General features: G+C 43.1%; 2 protein-coding genes across 2 annotated transcripts; both read right to left on the reverse strand.

Annotated features, from left to right (window-relative positions):
* Window positions 1-804: 804 nt before the first annotated feature.
* Window positions 805-16,710, reverse strand: wdr90 (WD repeat domain 90). The gene is made up of 43 exons (XM_079182804.1): window positions 16,605-16,710; window positions 16,399-16,490; window positions 15,990-16,166; window positions 15,650-15,788; window positions 15,357-15,527; window positions 14,607-14,733; window positions 14,241-14,308; window positions 13,780-13,892; window positions 13,437-13,673; window positions 13,257-13,319; window positions 13,081-13,149; window positions 12,850-12,960; window positions 12,611-12,756; window positions 12,406-12,463; window positions 11,976-12,094; window positions 11,234-11,395; window positions 10,969-11,099; window positions 10,766-10,882; window positions 10,294-10,529; window positions 10,018-10,154; window positions 9,578-9,708; window positions 9,271-9,401; window positions 8,998-9,159; window positions 8,770-8,898; window positions 8,510-8,646; window positions 8,377-8,417; window positions 8,159-8,278; window positions 7,779-7,937; window positions 7,610-7,692; window positions 7,423-7,525; window positions 7,139-7,260; window positions 6,009-6,165; window positions 5,670-5,860; window positions 5,330-5,498; window positions 5,050-5,173; window positions 4,611-4,782; window positions 3,580-3,702; window positions 3,214-3,382; window positions 2,722-2,852; window positions 1,795-1,938; window positions 1,346-1,462; window positions 1,125-1,209; window positions 805-996 (listed from the first exon to the last, which is right to left on the reverse strand). The coding sequence occupies exons 1-43, from the start codon at window positions 16,615-16,617 to the stop codon at window positions 839-841; spliced, it is 5,544 nt and encodes a 1,847-aa protein (XP_079038930.1). The 5' UTR covers window positions 16,618-16,710; the 3' UTR covers window positions 805-838.
* A 998-nt stretch (window positions 16,711-17,708) lies between these two features.
* Window positions 17,709-23,123, reverse strand: LOC306713405 (glucagon receptor-like; the record flags this gene model as incomplete). Its single annotated transcript, XM_079183079.1, has 13 exons — window positions 23,088-23,123; window positions 22,839-22,941; window positions 22,538-22,648; window positions 21,893-22,014; window positions 20,165-20,271; window positions 19,569-19,725; window positions 19,306-19,465; window positions 19,065-19,125; window positions 18,828-18,897; window positions 18,604-18,695; window positions 18,365-18,503; window positions 18,203-18,244; window positions 17,709-17,780 (listed from the first exon to the last, which is right to left on the reverse strand). The coding sequence occupies exons 2-13, from the start codon at window positions 22,933-22,935 to the stop codon at window positions 17,709-17,711; spliced, it is 1,230 nt and encodes a 409-aa protein (XP_079039205.1). The 5' UTR covers window positions 22,936-22,941; window positions 23,088-23,123.
* Window positions 23,124-25,921: the final 2,798 nt, after the last annotated feature.

Consider the following 25,921-nt stretch of genomic DNA (forward strand, 5'->3'; position numbering starts at 1 on the left):
TCAAGAATGAATTGTAATACAAAATGTTAATAGCGGTCATATCTAACTGACATTATTGGGGTGATTCTCAAAACCTGAATCTCCACCTTTCCGCATGCAAACCTCCACTGCTGCTTTAAAAAAAGCAATCAAAATTGGGGTTTTCGTTGCGGAATCCATTGCACAGGAAGATCACCAGGAGTTATGTGTATATTATACATAAATCTCCAAAAGCAAAAACAAGGGAGGAAATGGAGAGGATCATTTGAGCTCTCAATAATGACAGTATCCCAGTTCCAGTGTGACAGAAAGAGCTTTGTTAACAAAAGATTCATGCAAAATGTTCTGAACAGTACGTCTGTCCTCCATCATTCTGGTGGAGAGATGAGTAAAAGTACACGTCTTTGGCTGTAGCAGTCTCTCCTTTTGTATGTGTGCGTGCACAAACCCGGCATTGTTGGAGCCCTCTTACATTACAGATTGTTATTGCTCATGCTGTGATAACAGCTCATGCTGCGATAACAGCTCATGCTGCTTCTCATTTAAACCCCATCCAATCCCGCAGCAGCCTACAAACTATGGTTCTATTTACCACTGAAAAACAGTGGACAGGACAGCAACTGTAAGAAAATCTAAAATAAATAGTCAGAAATTAGAAATGACTGGACAGGCAACAACAAATCTCTTCAACAAAAATGTATTCTAAAACCATACACATGAAAAAACAACAACAACTTCACACAAAGCTTCTCTACAAATATTCAATGAATTAAAAAAAATAAATATAGAACAATCTAATTACATAAAATAAAGATTTAAACCAGGAACCTGTGAACCGGGATCAACAGATGTGAGGCCCTCAGAGGCCCTGCACCTCCCACAGCAGGATCTCATTATAAGCTAAAGTGAAAAGAAGCGTCCCTGACGGAGAGAAGCGACACGTCTGCAGTGAGTCACTGTGCTGCAGGAAGTCCTGGAACCTGCCACTGGTCGACTTGATCAACTTCAACACTCGCTCTGATAAGAAATGAGACACAACAGGGAGAAAATATTCACAAACGTGCTCCAAACTTATAATACTGAAATCTAATTTCTTCACTGTAACCATACGGATTTACACCATGAAAAACAAGGCCCGAGTTTACCTTTTGATCCCACAGCTATGAGTTGACTCTTACAGGACAGGCTAAAGCATGTGGCCCAGTCGGGCAGGGCAATCTTCTTCATTATCTGTAGTTAAAAAACAAAACATATTGTGTGAGATTACACGCAGACCTGTGGACATTTTGCCAGCAACATCTGCTCTGTACAGGTACAGGAACATCACTGTGGTAGAGGAGTGAAGCGGTGGGTGTGCTTCTAGTACCTGTTTTTTAGCCAGGCTGTAGAAGGACAGCTCCTTCTCTACTCCATAGCCAGTGTAGACCACCAGGCTGGGGTCTGCAGGGCAGAAGGCAGCCAGACTGGGAGGTGGGCGGTCATCCTACAGCACAAAGGGGTTACAAAAATATTAGACGTGCAAAGGTTTGACACGGAAAAGGCTCTTTTATTTAGCAAATTTCCTAAAGGAGGTTGCAACAATATGCTGAAAAATGTAAAAATAATACTTTAGAATGAAAAGGCTTAGAGGTTAAGTATCAGCATCATAGTTAAATATTAAACTTTTATAAAGTATGCCGATAATGTCTTTACTTAACAAAAGGGGGATCGAGTATCCGCAAGACTTAAAAAGAGATAAAAAGCAGCACTCAACATTTGGAGTGATATTTCTAGTCATTATCACCGTGTACTACTACTTAAAAACACAGAAGGTACCCCAAAATAGGCCGGAGCAGGAAATGTCAGCCAGTCAAGCAGCTCGCATTTGTCCTTCAACCAGTCGGCAGCCCACACACTGACGCGTCTGTCGGCACTGGCAGCCAACCACATCTCGTTGCCTTCCAGTCCGAAATTCTTACACTGAGGATTGGAAGATAGACGGCTTCAGATACTGATGAAAGAATGTCATTAAAATGTCATAAGGCAGGAAAGGAAATGTCAGGGAACCTTTTGTACTGAGAAGCAAGAGCACGGTTACTGGAGAAGCCAAGTGTACGTATGCGTTGTACGATACATGAAGGGGATTTTGTAAAGTGAAGCTGAATTGAAAACAGAACACATGTATATCTATTCAGGAAAGTATTCAATGTGTATGAAATAGACAATCAGGCTGCTATTGTTATATTATTCTGCCTGATGTATACAAATATTCAAGTCACTCATCAACATTTGAAATCGATTCCGTGTGGCTTTTTGAGACTAGACGCCGTTTCTAAATGTATTGATGGCACTTGGAACAAAAACCCACATTTGTAAGTTATGGCCGATGACATTTTCATATGTATAAATGTCAATGTTTCCATTTCTATATGATTATTAAGAACAAACAAGTCAAACAAGTCATTTCAGAGTATATATTCACAGTGACAAGCTTCGGTCAGAGGTGATATGTAGTAACATCAGTTCCTCACGCATTTGGAGAAAGAAATTCAAACATCATGCAGAATCAGTGTCCATGGGGAAGTCGAAAATGTTTGATTGATAAGTGATTGCTGTTAAAGAAAGGCCTCAGCACTTAGTGGTTCATAACTAATTGTTGCGGCCGTTCAGGTGCTATTCTAATTTCTCTCATTATTCTTCTTTTGTGCTGCCATGTGACGCTCTGTTAAAGCTTCACTCCTTGATCCGATTCAGTGGGCTGACCTGTTCGTTCACACACTGGATGGTGGTAATCGGCGCTCCTTTGTGGTCCTTGACAACCCGTATAGTCGCTCCATTCACTGGGCTGCTGACAGCTATCAGACCATTCTTCCCCGCTGAAAGGATCACATGACCTGTAGGGGGCCAAAAGGTGTTACGGAGCAGAACCGGATGTAACATAGCTGCTTTAATATAACAGGAAACCTACTGCGAGCACATAGAATTGATCATGAAGTTCTTCTCCTGACTACTCAACCCTGCTTTGACCTGTCCTTTGATCATTTATACATTGTTCTATTTGTGTTTGACCACTAAAACAGCAACCTGGTGGATGATGGCTCTTCTCTGGAGGATGTTAAAAGAAACACTCACAAAAAGGAGTAGACGGAGACTAAGAAGACTGGGGCTAAGTGAGGCGGCCCTCTAATCATTTCATCATGAAGTAAGTTGAAAGCAGAAGATGCAGGTTATTAAGCTGCTGCTATCCTCTCTCACCGTGAGCAGAGTACTGCATGGCAGTGACAGCCACTTGATGGGGATGCAGCTTCATCTCCATCTCTGAGGATGAAAGCCGGAAGATCCTCAGGGTCCCGTCGCTGTATCCTGCTGCCACACATGCACTCTCCTTACTGGAAGAAGGGCTCCAGCACACACAGCCGCAGGCCTGACCCACAGAAAAAGAAACATAGGGGGGGGGGGGGTATTATGTAAGGGGCGAATGCTGTTATGATCAGATCAAGTCATAAACATTCTCGTTTCACCACAATATTTAAATCTGTCTCAGATGCTTCATCAAGGTCCTTCAGCTTGTACTATCACTTATATAACAAGTACATTATGATATTAAGCGTATCCTCTCACCTGACTGAGCACCTGAAACTGCACCACCAGCTCGTTGCCAGGGACCGACCACACCCTCACGCTGCCGTCCTCGCTGCAGGTGGCAAAATGTCTCTCGTCAGCGCTAAAACCCACGTCATTCACCTGGACAGCGCAGAGGAGCACACACACACACACACACACAGGAAGAGAATGTCAATACTGGTACAAGATGCTAACATTAGCAGCACGACCCTCTCACAGAGCTTCCTCAGGAGTCACATAAGGTCATTTTTGTGCGGTTGCTACATTCCTTTGCCAGGTAAATCAATAGAAACTAAATATGAAATACATAAATATAAATAAAATCATAGAAACAACAATGTAAAAAGTGAGTCTTCGTATTCCTCATTACTTCACTTGATCATCTTTATTTCCTGGTGCAAACGTTCAGCAAACTGAGCACAATAAGAAATACTCCTCTTCCTTGGGGATCGCCTCTGATGTGTGATTGACAGGCCATTAATACAGATTCTTTAGTAAAAGCCTGTTTGATGGCCTAAGAGGTAAAGTCACGGGATCACTTAAGTCGGAGGTATTCACCCTCTGGGGACCATGAATGTCAATACAGAGTTTCATGGCAAACCATCTCGTTTGTTGTTGAGATATTTCAGTCTGGACCAAAGTGGTGGAAACAACCAATTCACATCGCCATCCACAGAGCAAAAAACTGATTATTCACCATAAAACACATCTAAGCAGCAACTGTTTTAAAATGAGGAAGAAAAGATTGGCAGTTCACATTTCAGCCAGAGTGAGCTCGGTAAACAGGACACAAGCTGTTGTAGAGCTCAGTAACAGATGCGTTTATAATATTTGTTCATTAGACATATTTTACAATTATAGCTTTAGCTTTAGGAAAGTCACTACGGGTAACATGCAGCCGGGCAGACCGTGCCATCAACCCATTATGATTATGCTAAACAGCACACTTGCCTCCCAGGTATAAGCTGTGTGTTCCAGCTCCTGCTGGAGACACAAGATGTGCATGTGGTTATTTTTCACACTGGTACCTTGGCCTTGTGCCCGCTGACCAGCCGGATGCTGCTGCTGTCTGACCAGTTGATGTACCAGATGGTTCCCGCTGTGGTGCCAACGATGCCCATGTCCATAGTGTTATCAAATGCTGCACTGATCGTCGTCCCATCCAGCATTATCTCCTGCTCCAACACCACCATGATCCCACTGAGGAACAGACCAAAAACAATGAACCCCTTATTATTGGCATGGCCACTGGAGGATGAGGTGGAACCAAAACTGTCAATTCTTTGTCTTAGTCAGGCCAAGCAGAAATGAAAAAGCACCATAAAACTACATTAAACCATCATTTAAAATAACAGCTATATAACTTGTTCTAGAGATATTCTTAAGAGGACTGTATAGGTTAAGTACAAGGGTAGGTCAACCTTATACATAAAACAGAAATATACCGTTTTACCGACACATACAGACCTGTCTTCCCCATCGCAGTACTTCTCCTGAGGCTTCACGTCCTGTAACGCGTCTACCTCCCACAGTCGCAACCAGCGGGTGTTGCTGCCTGTCAAAAGACGGTTCCCTCGACACTGCAGCACTCCTAAACCAAGAAACCATACCAGTCCTATAACTGTTTGTAGAAGCCCAGGACCAGAATGCATGTAAGCAACAACAAGACTAGTTTTGTTTCTTTGAGAACCATAAAGAGCATTAAGCCAAATTAGCTGGTTGGAATATACAGAGGGTCCATTTGTACCGATCTCCTCCTGATCAGCTTCCCAGGTCATGAGGCAGCGCTGTGTGTTTACGTCCCAGATGCAAACGTGTCCCCGATTGGTGGCGGTGAACAGAAAGGAGTCCATGTGGTAGCACAGAGCCGTCAGCTCCACATCGCCCACTTCTACTGGCGCCTTCACCTTCTGGACCTACACGTGTGAAGGAGCGGTTAATCCTCATGTACCAACGCAAGGACAACTAAGATATTTACCCATTCAAAATGTAGTTGAGTGCTTGAGAAGACTGCATTGATCGCATGTTTTAGGCTAAGATAGTGGATCACTCTCTCTTATCTAGCGTGTTTTTCTGTGGTCATTTACCTTGAGGTCTACATCCGAGCCATGCGTGTGGATGAGGCAGAAGTACGCCCCTTGGCTGCCCACACAGGCCAGCTGGCTGGCTGTTGAGGGGCTGAAGGCCGCGTCGTGAATCGGTCCCGACACCCTCACACTGGACAGCAGCTCGAAGGTGCTACTGCTCCACAGAGCCACCTCTGGGTCGGAAAAGTCTCCTTTTCGGAAAGAATCAGTGGTCAGTAGTAGCAGAGTACCTCGATCGGCCTTTTTTAAATTTGTTATCAATTATTGTCAAACCGGCACTAAACTTTAAGTTTAAATGCTAATGACTGATTGATGCAGTCTAATTTACATTTGACTGACCAGCAGAGAGAAAGAAGCGATCATCCCGAGAGAAAGCGAGAGTCTGCACTGCGCCCCCGTGGTAGGAGATGGTATTGCGACAAGTTCCATTCTGGACGTCCCAAATGCAGATGAGGCTCTTGCTACCATTACTGCCACCGGCTGCTGATGCCACCGTCTAGACCGGAAGTAAAACAGACAGAAAGGCACCTTCATGTTTGATCTACGATTCCATAAGACACAGGACTAACGGGACGTATGCCGAACATGAGAAAGTCCTGGATTTCTTGTGCCCCAAGATTGACGGGTCTGAATTTCTCTTAGAGATGATGCACAGACATCTAATCCATTAGCTTGTGAGAAGACTCCCTTTAACCCGCTTTCTTAGACAAAGACATCCGTTTTAAATGGAGGACACAAACGAGGTCTGCACACTGTGCGGCTCCAAATAAATAAGTTAATTTCTAGTAGAAGAACAGCGATAGAAATCGTGTGCCAGGGGACGCTCAAAGCATCTGTGCTCGCGGATATCGACTGTGATTTGACCCCATATCCCACTCGTGAGTGAAAGTCCATCCATCTCCTGATAGGATGTTCCTTTCTCTTGTCTCCCGCTGAGAATGGACTCAAGGATGTTAGTTTCCTTCAGCTCCTCTTGTTTAGCTTAACGACTGAGGCGAATGCATTCGTGTTCTCCTGCAGTGACTAACCAACCAGCTGATTTACTGGATTTCTTGCCCTGCTGTGTTGACCAGCTGAGGTCTATTCAGTCTATTTTGATCTAATAATGACCCTCGGACATGAAAAATGTGTTCACCATCTGCTGTGATACTTCCCCATGGCACCAAATGTCCACAATATGTATTATATATATATATGTTTTCTTAGAATTTGGACACACAGAAACACTTAAAGGGCTATCACATGACATGAGATCACTAGTGCTTTGGACACACACCGGCTAATGCTGAACCGGATTTGCTGTCAGTCACTGTGAAATATAAAGACCACAATGCAATTCACCTAATTTTCTTCATTCAGTCTGTGTTGGTTCTTTGTCATTACTTTGTAATTACTGTCCCCATCAAAGCCCCACATAGCGTCTTTTAAATCACGGTCATAACGGTGAAGTTTAGAGCTATGAACTATACCGTTGCATCATTTGTGACGGCCAGACAAGAGATCTCCTCGCTGTGGCCCTGCAAGTGTCTCTGGCTTCCTGTATGAAGGTACTCCACCACCACCACACAGCCACACGAGTACGCAAACAAACCTGCAACAGAAATCGATTGCTGGGTGAGGCAAAACATTAACCAGTCCCAGTGTTCTGGCACGTTAGTGTGGCCGGAGATTATTTCTGAGACAGAGTTCATTAGTGAGGAGGTAGGCTAAGATATCTACTGTTTTTGTTTCACTTTCAGTAGATTATAATAACCTTGGTCAGGGCTCCACACCATGTTGCCGCGCCCATTGCCATTGTAGCCGATCACTGCTTTCAGCTTTATGCCCTCTTCTCCTGGTTGGGGAGCCACAGCAGCCTGGATCAGAGACAACGTTAAGACACACTAACATACGCCCAGTGACAAGAGTCTATCATTATATAAGGTCGTCATAGTCTTTACCTGATCAAGAGTGGAGGTCTTGAAACGTGGGATAAAGTGCCTGTAACAATCAGGACGGACTGGCTTCTTCCCTTTCAACTCAACTAAATGACAAAAGAGAATAAAAAAAAAAAAAATCAACCGAAAGCCCCTTCACTGTTCATGCAGGACAATGCAGTGGGGCACTTACCAGTGTTCATGTGACTTGTGTTCAAGGGTGATGTGTCGACCAGCTCTGTGACTTGGAGGAAGGAGACGGCAGGTCTGGGGTCAGAGGAGGGACCTGGACCAGTGGCTGCAGCGGTGGGGATGGTCGGGGTGTCATCACAAATCGACAAGGAGCCCAAAGCTGGAGGAGGGTAACGGGAGAGAAAATATGACCGAGGGTGACAATAAACCAAGTCCCTGCGTCCATTAAACACCTCTGGTACGGCCATTAGCAACAAATACATGCTTGATACATGTGTAGAGCGTGACTCTTGGTATTGCTACATATTTATTGCTGAGAGCTAAGATATAAACAGTGTTAAACCTTCCTCACAGTAGTTAGAAGTGTGAAAGAGAACTAACCCCCCTGTTCAACTTGGTCTAGGGTGCTGATGTCCAGCCGTGATGGCGGTGAGGAGGGGAGGGGTGCCGTCTGTCGAGGCATCCCATTGGACAACTGAACTCCACTAACGTCTGGTTGAGCTGGTACATAAATACACCGTTTTTTCATGAGTAAGAACATTTGAATCAGGTGTATCTTAGAACATAGAAGCATGGATACAAACTTTAAATTGAGTTACCTGATTTAGGAGTTGAGATGTAGTTTAATCTTAGAGAGGAACTGTGAGGACAGAAAAAAAAAATTGTAACGCTTGTAAAAAGTGTAACGCGCACATTATCGACAAGATTCAAACATGCAACAGCGATTATTACCGGCTGTCTTTTATTAAGGGCTCAACAGGATGTGCCAGGAAGTCCCAAAGGAATATGGCGTCTCCCACTGAGACCACGCCCAGCTGGTCGGGGGTGAAGCTCACCTGGCGGATGGGCTGACTGTGGCCTATGAACATCTGGTACAGAGAACCACGCTTCAGTTACTACTGACACAACATCAACTACTGATACTGCTGCTTTAAATGAACAGACTTTCTATGATAGCGAGAAACATAAGAAAATCCTTAATTGTTGACTACCTGCGAGCTAACGTCGAGCTGCGTGTTATAATCCCACACTTTCACAGCATTGTGTCCTGCCGTCAGCAGGAATCGACTGTCCTCGCTCACAGCCAGGGACGAGCACTGGTGTTTGTGCACCTTAGACACCTGTCAGGAAGACAGAAATCCACCATACGATTGAAAAAAAAAAGAATAAAATGACCATGTAGAGGCAAACTGTACATTGAAGGAGCTCAGCAGTTTTACCTCTCGGAGTAGACGGCCCGTCTTGGTGCTAACCCAGAGGATCTTGTTAGCTGATGTGGCGACCAACAAGTGTTCAGTGGAGGCCGGAGCGAAGCAGACCCTCAGTGCAGAATCAAGACGGGGGCTTTGTACGTCCAAAATACTCACATCTACATGGAGCAACTAGACAGAGATGGAACAGGTGAAGGTGGACACATAAGAACATGCATATTAATACGAACTATTTCTTGAGCAATGCGACATATGGCGCGGTGCCGACAGTGTGCAAGATACCTCGTCCAGAGACTGCGAGTCGGCGATGGTGACAATGTACTCCGAGGGGCCGATGAAAGCCAGACAGCGGCTGTCACTGCTCACTGTGAGAGCGTCGGGAGCGCGCTCGGTGCCTCGGGCCAACGCATTACCTAGCCAATCGGGTAGAGAGTGAATCAAACAACACACCGCCTGGTATACACATCATATAAGGAAGTGTATGCCTTGTCCTATAGTGTTGATAGTTTCACAGTTCACATTTCTGATAAGTGAAGTTAAGGTGTGTTCGTGCATTCGTTTGTGGGTGTGTGTGTGTGTGTATACATACACACGACTCTGATCACATTGTGGTTTTCCTCAGAAGCGTTGTAAAGCGCCAAAGAGCCCTGAGAGTCAGCGCTGTACATGAACTCCCCATCCGGAGAGAAGGCAAGACCCACCACTTCACCTCTGTGCTGCCTGTAATATATATGTGTATACAGGCACATACAAACAAACAGACAGAGAAACAAGAGCACGAATGCAGTCGTCATCATCAGTGCGAAAGTAGGTTTACTATTCCAGGCACGTTATCGTGTATTTTCTTCTAGCAGTTGGCCAGCAGCTAAGAATTGTATCTATGGTCTCTATGTTCAAGTAATGCGATACACCTCGACATATCATACAATAGCATATAGTGATTGTCCCCAGACGCAAGCTTTTGGTATCCAAAATGAAGAACTGCAGTCACTGGTGGAGCTGGAGCTTCCACTATAGTTTTAGACGTACTTGTGTTCGGCCAGCATCTTGGCACTGGAGATGTCAAAGACTCGGACGATGCCGGAGCTGAAGCCACAAGAGAAGACCTGCTCGCTGGGATGGAAGGCCACTGAACTGGGGCCGTCCTCTGACACGAAGTCATACAGCTAAAGCACAGGAGACAACAGACAGTCAGTTAAACAGTCGATAACAGGCAGTGTCAGTTACTCTGGTGTAAAGATATACTCATCTTCAAATCAGTAGAAATAGAGGTGAACAAAATAACTAATTGTGGTTTTGACTGACCTGGTGCAAGGAATCCATATTCCAAATGCGCACTGTGCCATCGGATGAGGCCGTTGTGAGATGCCGACGGACGCCATCCACACTGAAGCCGAGCACGGCGTCTGTGTGTGACCTCATCAGCGTGTTGTAACCACGGCTGCTCACATCGAGGAAACCCAGGCTACCAGTGGAGGAGGCTGCCAGCACCCGAAGGCCGTCTGAGGAGACCGACACCAGGCTCACAGGTCCCTCGTGCTCTTGAAAACAATGACACGTGTCCGAGTCATTGTCTGTGTGAGGATGGTACATCATCTCACATTCACGATTTGAATGTCGGTCATTTTGAACAATGACCTGGGTTGCACTGCCAAAATGTACTAAAACCCATGTGGGGCCAATAGCAAAGATGCAGCTGTAAACATACATGTATTAAAGATTATAAATGCGTATTGGGACCCGTCAGGCTGCTGCTGCAGGTAAATATTACGCCTACCAGCCTCCAGGAAGATGGTAGAAAAATCAAGGGGCCACAGACGCAGGAAGCCGTCTTCAGAGCCCGTGGAACAAAATGATGAGGACACACTGATGCTGTTGATGGCAATGCCTGGACCTGGAACACACACACACACACACACAAAATGACCCACAGATTCTTAAAAAGTTGTATCCCCTCTTTAAAACGACTAAACAACACACCTGTGTTAAAAGTCAATTTCTCCCGGCGGTTTGCATGCTGCTGCTGTGCAGGCAACAGCCTCCTGACATTTCTAATACCAACTCTGCTGTAGTCGATCTCAAAGATGTAGCCACTCCGACTGCTGGCAAATCTACGGGAAGACAATCACAAAAGGGAAACAGTAATCATTTAATAATAATGTTTTCGGTGGATGTGGATGAGGTTCACGCTTCTGCCAATCCTTCGTAAACTAGGATAGTGTCAGCGTCCGCTTTGCTCACTCACAGTGTTCGTTCATCAAGGTGCTGGTTGGAGGAATTTCCCTCCTCAAAGGTCACGTCAGTGAAGTCCATTGAGTGGTATTCACCCAGGTTGACTGGACAGGAGCGCAGCGTCCCATTCCTCACTCGCCACAGGCGAATATTGTCGCGACCACACGACACCATCCTGAAACCAGCACACTCGTAGATTAAGAGAGCACGATTTCTAAATTTACTGTCCTTCTAGCTCCCACCGTCTTTCTCTTCATACATCCAAGGCCTGTGTGGTTTTGTAGGGCTGTTCCGGATAGTTCGAAGCTTCATTCATCGCGTTGACATTCAAACTGTTTTTCTGAGTTAGTTTGTACTCTGTCTGTTCAGAACATGGTGATTCATGTTGGTAATTATCATTTTTGAGCTGGCTTGTGTTTTAAAGTGAAGTGGCTGGTACATTTCTTGAGACCAGTTGCATTTCACTCTTGTAACATACTGTAGGTTTTGCCACTACCCATAAAAACTGCACTTTTGCACCAGGCCCTCTACACCTTCCTTTACTAAAGCCCAAGTGTGTAAGAGTGAACCTAAATCTGTCATGACACATCTGCAGGATTAACAGAACTCGCTTTGCAGAACTCCTAATTCCATAAGGAGTATGTGTGAAATAAACTACAATCCAAAAACGTCCCTAAATATGCAAATATGCACCGTTGGCTAAATCAAACAATCAAACAATCAACCCTAATACAAACGCAGAGCAGGGAGGGTACCTTGTATCGTCAAAGAAGGCGACCTTCATGGTGAGGACGTCCACATCGGTGTGTGCTTTGGCTAAGATGGTCACCTCTCCACCTTTACTGACGTTAGAAGTGTTCCACACCACCACCATCTATGAAAGGTTGAATCAGCGCCACACACACACACACACACACACACACACACAGACAGTCGGCTTAAAGCTTTGCCGAGTCATCGCCTCTAATGAGAGGAGCTGATTTATAGCGTGACATTTAAAATGATATCAGCCGAAGTAATGGTACACGGTGTTTCTTTGCACTTTTTCCATCGTTGTCTAATAATTCCCACGGCTCTCGCCACAGATTTTAGCGACAGCGCAGCTTGTGTTTGTTACCTTTATTCACAAATTAGAAAAATAATTACTTGAATATTAATGTGGGAACATTTGCATTTGTCACTTACTGTTTTACTGTGGCTGTCTTTACCCACTCCACAGAGAACACCGCCGCCGTATGAGAAGCTTCGACAAGGGACAGAAAACAAATAAAGACAAAATTAGTGCGAGCGAGCAGTGATCGACGTCAGCTTCGACCTGATTGTATTATTGTACATCAAGGCTTATCCCATCTTATCATCCGCGTGTGCGTGTGCATGAGCAGTTGGTTACCTAAGAGATGATAATGAATGAGCATGAATCCTAAACATGGCCAGACAGTTTCCTCTGTGGTAGTTCCACACTCGAACTACACTGTGGTTTCCAGTTTGTGCCGAGGCCAGCAGGGTTGTGTTGCCATTGAAAGCCAGTGCAGACACCTACAGAGAACACACACATTTTTTTTGGAGGGAATAAACACAGAATCCAACTGCATCAAAAGGCTGTACCTTATCACATCGCAGCTCATTTACCTTATCAGTGTGGCCGATGAAGAACCTCTGCTGGTTCGACGATATTGTCATGGAGACGATAATGGCGTGGCACGGATACACCACCGCATCACCCGATTTGCTCCACAGGGCCTACAGTGTCATGAAGTACAGCTGTTAGACTCCCATTAAGTCTTTGATTGAATGCATTTAATGAAAATCACAAAGTACGTGAAGCCGGCCTGATAAGGGTTTAACTCCGCATGAGCGTACACATTTCGTGGTGGCTCCTCCGAAGCCGATGATTCGATCGAGCCTGAGAATCGGGTCTGGAAGCAGCTTCTAGCAAGGAGAGGAGGAAAAGGGAAAAGAATCGTGATGAGTTCTCAAACAACATGCCGTACAGCAGCTGGTTTTATTTCACTCTCTACTGCCCTCGTCTCGCTCACCTCCTGCCTGGGCTCTTTGGACAATGATAGATGGACAGGATGTGGCACCGGAGTGCAAACAAACTGGGAATGTAAAGAGATTAATAGAGTTTCCAATGCTGCCACAAAGTTGCACAAAGAGAGAGGAACGTGGTATTGAACTGGATGTCTGGGTTGAATTGAGTCAATAAGAAGCTTCACCTCTTCTTCACTTTCCTCCTCACGTTCGCTGAAGCCGTCCTCAGTATGAACGTGCACATGAACTCCCCCGTCATCGGTATCCCAGGGAGGCCTGCATGTGAACGGCCGTGAACTGGAGCTTGTCGACTCTTGCTGATGCTGGTCCCTGTTATGGGAGAGCCAGTCAGCACTCTGTTGAGTGGAAACTACGCCCAGGTCCGGTAGGTCGGTCACCACGGGTGTTCGATTCCTCAGGAGCTGAGGAGACAGAAGGAGGAAAAACTGACATCTGCCATATTTTCACAGACAAAAGTCAAGCTGATCGGAATCAGAGAGAATGGATTTAAAGATACTTGAGTCTTACTGGTTTTGGAGAGGTGACCCGCTGGATGTGAGACACACGGTCCTGAACTGGTTGGCTGAGGTTGACACAGCTAGACTCCGCTCTAGTTGGGCTTCTTTGGTCAGAGACACAGTCTGGGAGAGAAAGCCAGTCATCTTCAATACATTCCTAATGGAGAGACTTTTCCATGTATTTGAAGCAGAATCCATTTTTATTGCCAAGCAGGCGTTCACATCCAAGGAATTTGTTCGGTAATAGTGTTGTTTTTATTAAAAACTCTTTGATCAATAAACAATCAAAACAGGTAAGAGCGGAATGAAATAAATGATAGAATAATTGTGTGTGTGGTGCAGAGCAAAAAGAAAAATAATGACAATTTCTTTTTAAAAGCAGCTGGAAAAAGTCAGACCCATGTAAGGGCAGTAAAAGCCGAAAATACTTCATGATGAAAATGATGAACAGTGTGTTATTCCTTGACTTACTAGCCTCGGGCTCGAGATTACCTTTTTGAATGGAGTCAAACGGTAACTTTGCTCCCTCCGAGGGAAACCTGTTGGAGAAGGATAAGATAAGGGACTCCATAGCCGTACATGGTGACAGAAGCAGGTAACCTTTTAGTTTTCTTGGATTCATAACAATATAGACTGAAGATCTTATCTTATATGACATGTGCTTTGTGCAAATAACTATACTAGTCATATATAAAAGATGGTAGTGTCTCTGAAATATGTAAAAATCCATTTCTTAATCTCTGTTAAAGGTGCACTGATACAATCATTTCAGGGCAGATTTAGCTTTTAGCACTATTTCAGTGATGTGCATTGTGGTCCCAGGTGAGGTTACCGTACCGGATATAATCATAGAGGTCATGCCAGGAGACCCCCTTGGGCACAGGATACGACATGTCTCTGGGCATCGGACCTGTTCCCTTAGAAGAAGCCAGACCCATCCTCTTGGCGTCGCTGAAGGAAACTCCTGTTGAAAGAGACAATCGCAAAGTAAAGATGTCACACATCCACGAAGAAGAAGTAGACATCTGAGGATGCAGTCTGATACTAAATGAAGGGAATGTGAAGAAAATATTTGAAGTGCTCTAAAAACACTGTCTGATTTCAATGTATTTTACTCAGGGCTATATTTGAATTGAGTGGTTTGAATAAACAATTAGTTTAACAATGACAGGGCTCGTCAACGCTTCAATAACAAAGCCATATTTTTCGCTCAAAGCACCTTCGGCAATATCTCTGTATCTAAGTAACCTTTAAAGAACATCCCTTTGTATTATTCTTATTATCCACATGACATATTCCCAAGCTTGCAGAAACTCACCGGTGATCTTCACATATAGAAACAAAGTGTACAGATGTCGAGTTTTGTCCCCTCTGCCTAGCATCACTTCAAAAAAACACACCAGTAACAGCCATGTATGTAGCTGCCTTGTTTTTCTAGGTATGTTTGAATAAATGTGGATGTATCTGCTGCTCCATGCCGTTATGCTGCGGCGTATAATGTATGCATGGGAGGCTCTGCAAAGACCGCGGCACTACATTTCCCTGGAACAGGTCAGTGAAGAATCTATCTATTTAACGGAGGCTCACCTGGGTCCAGCAGCAGGTCGCTGGTCAACATGTTTTTCACCTCCATATTGGCGCAAAGCTTAACGCTTTTTAGTTGACTGTGGCAGCGGTTGAGGTAGGCAGAGAGTGTGCACTGCAGATCCAGCATCAAACAGGTCCAACGCACTGAAGCGGGGGCTGGACCCACCACACCTGGAACACGTCGGAAGATTATTTACATCATATACAAACGGACGGCAAATTATCAAAGCAAAACGCATACGAACAATAGCTCACGGGTACAGTTGCGTGCGTGCGTGTGTGCACGTATTCACCATGTCTTGCCGATTTGGCCGTGCTTTCGTAGAGTGGATCCTTTGCGGCTCCGCAGAGGAAAGGAAACTGAAGCGAGGTAGCTGTGGACTTGAACTCTTTGAACATGTTGGAAAAAGAGATACGGACCACCTGGCCCTCCTTCACATCACACACACACAGAGACAGAGACAGAGAGAGAGAGAGAGAGAGAGAGAGAGAGAGAGTTTGCAATTAGCAAAGAAAAGCAGCAGTGTGGATTAGTCTGTCAGTCAAAACAAACTCCAGTCCCGTTGAGACAGTGTAGGTATGTCAATACACTTGATCTCATCACACACACACGCTTAAAATCAGGTCAGATACCTCCACAGAGACATCCAGGTGGGCCACAAAGTATTTGCCGGGGGCCGGCCTGAAGAGAAGGTAGAAGTAGCGCCCTACCAGCCCCAGAGACTGGCTGCTGTTTTTGGGTACCAGGATGTAGCTGTTGGCAGGAACAGGACCCCTGATCCTGAACACTGAACACTTCAGTCTCTTGTCCTGTGGGGATTTCAGCAAAAGTGGACATGAAGTGAACAAACTTTGGTCTGAAAAAGTGATTCTCTCCACAAGGTTTCTGTAGCTGACAAGAAATTCAAGCGCAGCTACCATGGGGGACACATCTACACACTGTGTACAGCCACCTCTCAAGCCTACAGCAGTGTTTGAGATTCAAAAGATAGTTTGGGGGGTAAAGTATAACTTTAAGCAGAACAGTGTGTAGCCAGGTTACCGTGTGTGTTGACACCTCCCCCTGTTTTGCAGACCTTTTCCAGTCTTCAACTTTGACATGTTTGAATATGTTGACGTAGGGATGCTGCCAACCTGCACGAGTCAAAACAGGGTTCAGTGACAGTGGATCATAACAGCACGAACTGTCAAGTTACGGCTTCTAGCTCACGGTGTCTGTTGCTTTAAACTCTTTACAGTTTGTTTTACCTTTAGAGGCCATTGGAGACCTGTTGCTGTCTCAGTCTTGCTTCAACTCGAGCAGCTGAGACGTTAGCTTGCAAAAAAACAAGCAGCTATATGAGCGGAAAAAGCTCCTTCTCCGTTTCCGACAGACCAAAAATGATAATATACGTAGTTTCACGTCATTGTGACATGAAAGGGCTTTTTCCAGCTCTACCGGGTTAACGTTACCGAGGAAACAACAGTCTTGACTCACTGCAGCACTCACATCCTTCCCGCTCCAGCCTCCGCCGACAGGACGACGTTAATGACGTCTTTTGCGTTGCGTTCCCTGGCGCTTCTGGGTAATGAAGTTCGCCAAAAAGGAACTCTAAAGAGAATCTCCCAAATGCGTGTCGTAAAGAAGACATGTACAGTTCTGGTGTAGATTAACTTTGACATTTACAACCTGTTTTGGGACTTATGTTTTTGTTGACTTTATTGCTTTTGTTCACTAGCCTACTATTCATTCTATCCATCAATCATATCGAGTGATAGTGATCACTATCATACACAGATAATGAATTACCCATCCTGAAACGTATGCACTGCTTCCATCACACATGAAAAAAGTCAACGTAAACAAATGTATTTTTATTCATATAGCCCAAATGTCTCCTGTATTGAATAATCACAATCACATATTCACATATTCACAATTTTACAACTTACATAGTAACAATCACTAATTCACAATTTTACATATTCACAACAAACCACAAATCATTTTTTAAATATACAGGGAATGCCAAAATGTACTCAATCTGAATCTATATTTACAACATGTGGGAGTAACTCCACTGGGTCTCGAAGGTGAATGACGAAAGACACCTGCATTACTTCAGGCGATTGTCCAGTGTCAACCTGATCCCCTTGCTGCGGGCCTTTGTCTTCATTTACCACTGATGGACGGTGCAGCGAAGAAGCATCAGGCTGTGGGGAGGTTGTCTGAACTTGCCGCCTAAAATCAAGTGAACTCTCAGGAGTGGGTGAACCATCGGGTATCGCCCTCATTGTTGTGGCGGAGGATCTGTTGCGCTCTGGCACTGTGGCGATGGACAACGTGTCTACCCGAGGGTCAGGAACGGCTAGTCACTGTCCACAGCAGACAACCTCAGCCTCTATCCTCCAGCTGCGTAACTTCCTCTTCAGCTCCGTCCTAACCTGCACTCAGAGTGGAGAGGGGAGCCATTAGAGTTAATGTGTCTTTTTGTGTAATTTTCAGTCTGGTGCTTGAAAATATAATGGAAACTGAATAGTCAATCACCATGGTGACACCATGGTGTCCATTAGACACCGAACAGAAATGGATGACTTAAAATAATATTCATTCTAATGCATCCTTGGATGATCTGTACAGCTTCCCGTCCTCACCAGAACACTAAAGGGGTTTCTTAAGAAGATGAAAATAGATTATCACTACCATTATCAGGATTATTTACTGTTTCAATATGATTTAAGACAAAGTCTAAAGGTTTACATCAATGCAGATGTGTGTATGTTATCTCTCAGATACTGTGACTGGTACTATGTTAGTCTTCTAGGATACATAAAATGAAATGAGAATATAAGATGTAGCAACAAACCTCTTTATTGGCATAGCAATAGAGCACAGCCACCAGAAAACCCTGCAGAGAAGTCACCATAAAGTCTTGTTAACTATATTTGCTGTACAGGGACACATTAGATAATGTCTGGATGGTTACATTGTTTTAGTTTCAGCTACTCTTGGGTCCAATTGAACCTACCTGAAATGAATTGAGGAAAAGGGTGAAGAAGACTTTAATGTAGCGCAGAACACCTGTTATCTGCTCATCTGTCGCAAAGATGAATATGATCTCATGAATCCCAAACAGAGGGATGAGGGTAAGGGTTGCCTTGGCAAGCCTGACGGAACGATAACAGTAGAGTCGTGGTTTGAGAAAATAGACAAAAGATTAGAACAAATCTAATTCATCGTCATTGAAAATATTCTGAGGCAACTTGCCGAAGTTTGTAATCGGGGTATCCACTCTGGTTGCTGGCTCGTAATTTCGAAAGAATGACCTTCAGGATCTTCACGAAAATCAAAAAGTTGATCTGTTGATTAGAAAATCTAAATATGAATTGCTGTATCCAGAGCAAAAAAAAAAAAGTATGTTATGCAATATATTTAACAGAGGAGACCAACATGTCATGATGATGACTCATGCACTGAGAAGGCTTCCTTACAAGTGAAGCAAGAAGGATTGGGAAACGAATGATCCACCAGTAGTTCATGTTCTCATTGACAGCCCAACACCTGGGAAGGAAAGGCAGCTGTTTGTAATTTGTAAAGGGAGCAGGCACATACACACACACACACACACACACACACACACACACACACACACACACACACACACACACACACACACACACACACACACACACACACACACACACACACACACCTGCACACACACTTACTCTTTATTTTCTTTCAATTGCTTCATCACTACCCAGGGAACCACAAATAGAAGTGGAGTTCCTAAAGACAGAGAAGATTGCAGGATTCAGTGCTGTAGGTGCTTTCAAAAACAGCATCACACGTGGATGCTGTGTAAATCTCCCCGTGGCATGCATCTATAAAAGCCACACTGCTGTTATAGGGTATGCTCTGTGGTCACTTAAGAAAGTACACAAAGAGGCACAAAGAGATGGAACTTACCCCAGCCAAGACAGATGTAAGGTAAGTATTTGTTGTTGTCGATGAACACTGAGGCAATAAGCACAGAGTACAAATAAATTGCCTCTCCAAAGAACCAATAGTGATTGGCCAGGACACAGTACTGCATCATTACCTGTGCTACCCTGCAGCCAATAGCAGCCTGGAGGAAATCGACACGAAAGAATGCACATTACAAAAAGGCTAATGTTTAAACTACAACAAATAACAACAGTAAACCATCTTCATTACAGTTCGAGACCCACCTGGTGACTGAGCATCTCACTCACATCTCCGTGTTTCATGATTTCTCTTCCCCAGTGGCGCTCCAGCATTGTGTCCTTAATGATAACAGATACAGCTCGCAGGATGAGGGACATGAAGAGGTTAGCATGAATGTAGTTCCTGGTGCAATGCAGTTTCCTGTCAGGGGACAAACCAGTACCACAAATTAGACCCTTTAAATATGAATTTGTATACAGCGTCTCCGTTCTTGATTTTGTTGGTTTTCTAATGGGCTGTTTTTATCTGACCCGAAAAAGCACATCATTAACATCTATTTGTCTTTGTCTTTGATTTTTATAAATGTATTGTTTGACACCCTTGAATCACTTCTCTTCTTCCTCTCTGTGCACGCTAAAGGTTATACAATTAGTCACATAAAACTGCAAAATTGGGTTCTGCTGATTCCGTTCAACATTTACTTAATAATACAACCCTTGTTACCGGCATTAATATTTGATTGTCATGATTGTTGAAGACGTGCAATTTCTTTGGTAACTGATTTGTATTTAGAATTCATGATGCAGCCAGTTATCTGATTGGCTATTTGTTATTTACCCATTTACCTCGTTTAGCTTACCTAAAGCTCAGGAGAATGATAAGAGCCGTAACGAGCGTGAAGAGGGACAAGGAATAGCCGACCGTGTACAACATCTTGAAGCTCACCATCAGTTGTTTGAACCACAGCTGTGAAGACAAATCCACACCAGTCACGGGAAGTAGAACCTCATAACGTCTTTTTATGGTAGCGGCGTTTACAATATAAAGATGAAAACAATAAAAAAAATATAGTTTGATGTCAAATCCATCCTAAAAATCTATTGGTAATGCACCTCATGAACCTATTTTGTATTTTTCACATAACATTAGGTAGACAAGTTTATTTATACAGAAATTTATCATAAACAGAGGTCATCAAAATGCTTTACTGGTAAAAAAGAAAGAAAGAAAATAAGATAAGTAAAGAAAGTACAGAAAAGTTTGTATAACCTTATAATAGAACAGACACGTTTAAAATGAAAAGAATGAAATACATTAAATACCATAAGAACTGATCAATTACACGCTGTGGAAAAGAGAACATGTCTTCAGCTTGGTTTCAAACATGGCTACAGTTGGAGCATATAGTTCCAAAGGGAGCTGACTCAATCAGGGCAGTATAATAGCTGAAAGCCGTTTCACCGCATTAAGTAGGGTCTTGAAATTTATACTATTTTATATTTAACTGGAAGCCAGTGGAGAGATCTAGGAATCTGAGAAATGTGTTGTCTCTCTTTGGTGTTTGTCAGTATTCTAGCAGCGGCATTTTGAATGAGTTTCAACTGTCTAATGGTCTCCTCGGGGAGACCAGTAAGGAGTGCCTTACAGTAGTCCACCCTTCATGAAATAAAAGCGTGAATTAACTCTTCTAAATCCTACTTAGACACAAAGTTTCTCATTTTTGCTATACATTTTTAAGAATGAAAGATGTGACTGTATGCCTGGAAAATATGAAATGGGGAAGAGAGAGAGGTGAGAGCTGAAAGTCATAAACCTACCCAGACCTTCCCTTTGTTAACACTCACAATCTTGCAGACATGAAGCCTTGCCAAGTAATGTTCTGATGTCAAATGCTGATTAAGCCAAAGTGATGGGATGTTGCACTAGAGTTTAGGGAATGTGTAGGCTTGCTCTGTGCACTGGCAGCTGCAACTATTAGTGAACTTTTAGAGGTCTATTTTAATGGCATTGTACATCCACATATAAACACAATATTATTGATGTATATAGTATATTGATGTTATATAGATATTCTACTCTTGTAATTTACATATTTACTAGGCATTTGAGGCATACTTGTGGGTATTTAGGATTTCAGTGTTTAAGGTTTTTTGTATTGGCAAAAAACTCTGTAAAACAGCTGTATAAAAATAACCAATAAATAATAAAGATTATATTATAAAACTGAGTTAATTGCAGCTGGATTCCTGCCAAGGATTCCTGTCACTGTTGAAAAGGCGAGTCGTGTTAGGCTGTCAACTCCTTATTGTCACCATTATATTCCTAATTAAGCAATTAGTGTTTGATTTAGGCTCGAAAGGTTTGCCCTGTTCTGATGTAGGCCTATCTTTCTATATGTCTCATTGTACCTCTTACAATTGATGCTAATTGGCACTAATTTGAATGTGTGATGGGTTCATATCACTGCAGAGTTTGTTCTTTTCCTTCAGCTGTTTACATGATGGCTTTGGTCTGACAGGAAACCACCCCAGTTTCAGCAGTGCAGTGACACCCAGGCTGGTGACATTTTGTTCGTCGACATTCGTACCTCTTGAGACTTGACCTCTTTTTCCTCCTCACACTGGGTCATGTCCCTCCACACCTGGCCGTTGTCATCTCTCTCCCAGTGGGCGTCAGAGCCACACAGCCGACGCACAACTCCCCGGGACACTGGAGGAGAAGCAGTCAGTCAATCCGTCAATCAGTTTACTCATTATTAGAGTCACAGGGGGTTCAAACCAATCACAGCATAGACGCCACTGGGCAGACGACAGGTAGATTATGGGCATGTATTCATGTCCATGTTCACACATCTCTATTTCATTAAACTGCTGTGACACGAGGTTGATATATTCTAAAGTGCTTTAAAGATATGGTTCGACAACAATCTTCTCAACTAACCCTCTCCAAAAAAACAAATAAATACATTTCCCAAAACGGTTGTTTTGTCGTGTTTTGTCACCCCCTACACACTGCAGGCTATGCTTTGCTGTCATTCTCAGTGTCAGTAGTGAGGATATAAACGTTAAGTTCTAGGGAAATTGAATATCTTGAGCAAATTTCCACTTAACCAGTTTCCAGTACTGTTGGTTAAACACCGACCTCGCCACACATCAAAAACATACTCAACAAGAAATACATTTATATTTCAGTTTGTTCTGTCAATGTTAGACTCACTTAAAGGGTGAGTTACCTTGATCATACCAGGGCAGGTAGAAAGGACATGAGATGTTGGCCACAGAGCCAGCAGGAGCATCTGGCCAGCAGGCGTATCGGTCAAATGTCCTGTTACAGAACAAGCCAGCTAGGAAGACAAACCATAAGAAACTGAAAAGATACCTGTTCTTCAACAAAAAAGCCATAGATGATCCTTTTTGGTGCAAATTGAAATGGCATAATTCGACATTCTCCTTGTTACTCTCTCCTCCCCTTTTCCACCTCTTGGCATATTCCATTTTGCATGAGGACTCTGTATGAAGGAAGTTATTCCGTACCTTGAGGGAGCGGCTCATTTTCTATCATTCTGACACAGTCTTCTTTATACTGGACCCACTTCAGATAAGTCTCCTCTAAGACTTTCCCACTGGCCATCTCACACTGTAAGGGCATTTCCAAAAACAAATACTCCAACATTTTAGCCTTTTTTGGAGGAAAGAAAGTTCTGCAGGTAGGTTTACTTTGAAAAGCGTCCTTGTCTGATATTATCAATCCATGGATTGATATTATATTTCATGAAAACTAACCTTTTGCACTTTGAGAAAGAGTAGGCACACCAAAGCCATTATGTTTTGTGACGTGTCCATCACTGCAGACTTCGTCATTGGAAAGACTGAGAGGAGGAAGGAGAACAGAACAGCTTAGACAGCTCAAGGAGTACGCTTTTTCAAGATTTCAGTTCGTGCTGGCCAAATTCAAGGTTCAAATACATTTTAGGGAGTGCCAGTTCATCCGTGTGTTGCTCCCTCTCTCGTGACCAGTGTATATGTTTGAATCCCCTATGCAGATGATTTAAACATTTCTGACTGCGATGAGTCCTAAAGGTGGTTAATGGGTTCAAAGTGATGCACAGTATGCTGTGTCCTTTACAGTCAAATTCATCAACATACTGTATATTGTTTTACAATTAGTATCCAAGAAATCAATGTTTTCTGTTTTGTATTAGACACAGACACAAACTGCAGGGACATTGAGGTGCCGCTGCCAATTAAACAAAGAAAAAGCCAAAAGCTCTTTGATCACACAGTCTTTGACGTCTGATTTCAACAATTTTGATAAAATAAGCAAAAAGAAAGATACTTAAAGACATAATAAACATTCTGTTTAAGAAAACTATGGATATGCTAATCACACGGCTGCTTCCTTTGTGTACATTCTCAGTGTGTGTTATTAACTGGAGGTTTCACGTTTCCACATCAGTGGATGTGGAATTTGCACACTGGACCGTGATTGATTTCCAGTTAATCAATTTGAACGCACACGTCTTAAAATGAGATTCAAGGTGAGCACAGAGAAACTTTCCTCCCTCAACAGATTAATGTGAAAACGGCCTTCTAGTGTCAAACTCTGCAGAATCATCATTCTGCTCAGTGAAGCTCAAACATCATTACATGACAGTCATTTAGCTGACGTTTTCATCCAAAGCGACTTACATTTTAGATGCTATCATACCGTAGGCACAGCTACGGGAGCAATTTTCGGGGTTAAGTGTCTTGCTCAAGGACACATCGACTTGCAACTAGTGGTGCCGGAGCCAGAGCCAGAGCCAGGGTTTGAACCACCAACCCACCGATTGAAAGACGGCCCTGCTCTCCACTCAGCCACAGTCACATCCAAGCAAGCTCGCATTTTAACTTCAAATATATGGCAAAGTACCAAACCCATCTAAATATGCAAATGAATCTTGTTTTTGTTACTCATTGATGAAATCAAATTTTCACTTTTCCAGAATGCACACATTACATACTCACTGGGACCTGCAGACTTACTGAAACACACCCGGACTGTCTTGTTTTTCTGGAAACACAACAATATGCCATCAAAATAATTTCAACGATTCTAAAATCCACACTCTATTACCATCATTATCACTATGCACATTTGTGCATTTATTTATGTGTATTTATCCCTCCTGCAGCAGTTGTCTGTTAGACAATGGCACAGTGCATAACTCTGTGTGAGAACAGTTGAGGTAAAACAATTTAAAAATCGAATACACTTAAAACAGATAACGTCAATCTCAAAACATATAAATGATGAATAGCTTTTAAATTCTAGGAGGAGATTATCATAAGGCATCTTGTTTTTTTTGGTCCATTTTCTGTCAATCTAGATACAGAGGCAGTGAAAATTACCCAGAGGAATTGGATGAAATTGGTTTTATGTGTTTGTACAATAAATCAATAAATATGATTGTGCTGATGAATATGAGGTTGACAGTGTTCCCTGTGGCCCTGCAAGTGGAACCACATTTATTAGCATATAGTGAGCTCAGAAAGCCCCATGCACCCATTATCTGTTGGGGCCCCGCCTTAGGCTCAGCGCAGCCAGCTGCTGTATCTCAACAGACTACCCAAACACTGACTTGATTTAGGTATTGACAGTCATTGCCTTTAGCAGCTCAAGGAATGAGACCACATCGGGATCAGTTTCGCAAGAACTGCCTCATGGTTTCTCTTTGGTGTGACATGATTACAGGAATCATAATGTGACTTATTCTAGCAACATCAAAAAGATTTGAGTGGCTAATAACATCAATAACAATATGTAATTATCTAAAGCCAGTAGTGTGTTTCCATAAAACCATCCTCCTTTCTCTTTCTCTCACACACACACACACACACACACACACACACACACACACACACACACACACACACACACACACACACACACACACACACACACACACACACACACACTTATTGGCTAACACCATCAGGTGTAAACCTAAACTGTTAGGTTATCAAAAGAAAAACAGTGTTAATATAACTGGTGTGACTCAACAAGCTGTGAAGCTTCTGAAGATATTTAAGGGATGTAATGCTGTCATCATAAGTTACAAAGAAGACACAAAACAACACTGTTGAGCAAAATGAAGATATAGAGTGCAAAAAAACCTCAAGCACAATTTATAATGCTTCTAGATGATGGTGCATGCAGTTTTGCTATTACAGGCTTCTTTAAAGAATTGACTTTGAAAGACTGCAGGCATTACATTCCCTTAAATTGGACAATTAGACAATAATAACCTTTTTAATATATATACATATAATAATAATTATTATTTTTGTAATAAATAGCCTCACAATCATTTCAGTGAGAAATGGAAACAAAAATAAAGATGCACATACATCGTATGAAAGAAACTCTAATATTGTTCATCAAGTTTATTTTTCTTTATTATGGTATTAACATTTTCTTTAAAATACATAATGCGTTATGGATAAATCCCTTTTAATTTGGGACTTATTCTGCATAAAACAGTTCTAGTTGGCTGAAAACAAAAGAAGAGAAAGCATTCGCATGAGACTTACAGTTAGAAGGTCCGTTGAAAAGGAGAACGCTGCTGACTGAGATG

This window comes from Pholis gunnellus, assembly GCF_910591455.1.
Source record: "Pholis gunnellus genome assembly, chromosome: 21".
Lineage (NCBI taxonomy): Eukaryota > Metazoa > Chordata > Actinopteri > Perciformes > Pholidae > Pholis > Pholis gunnellus.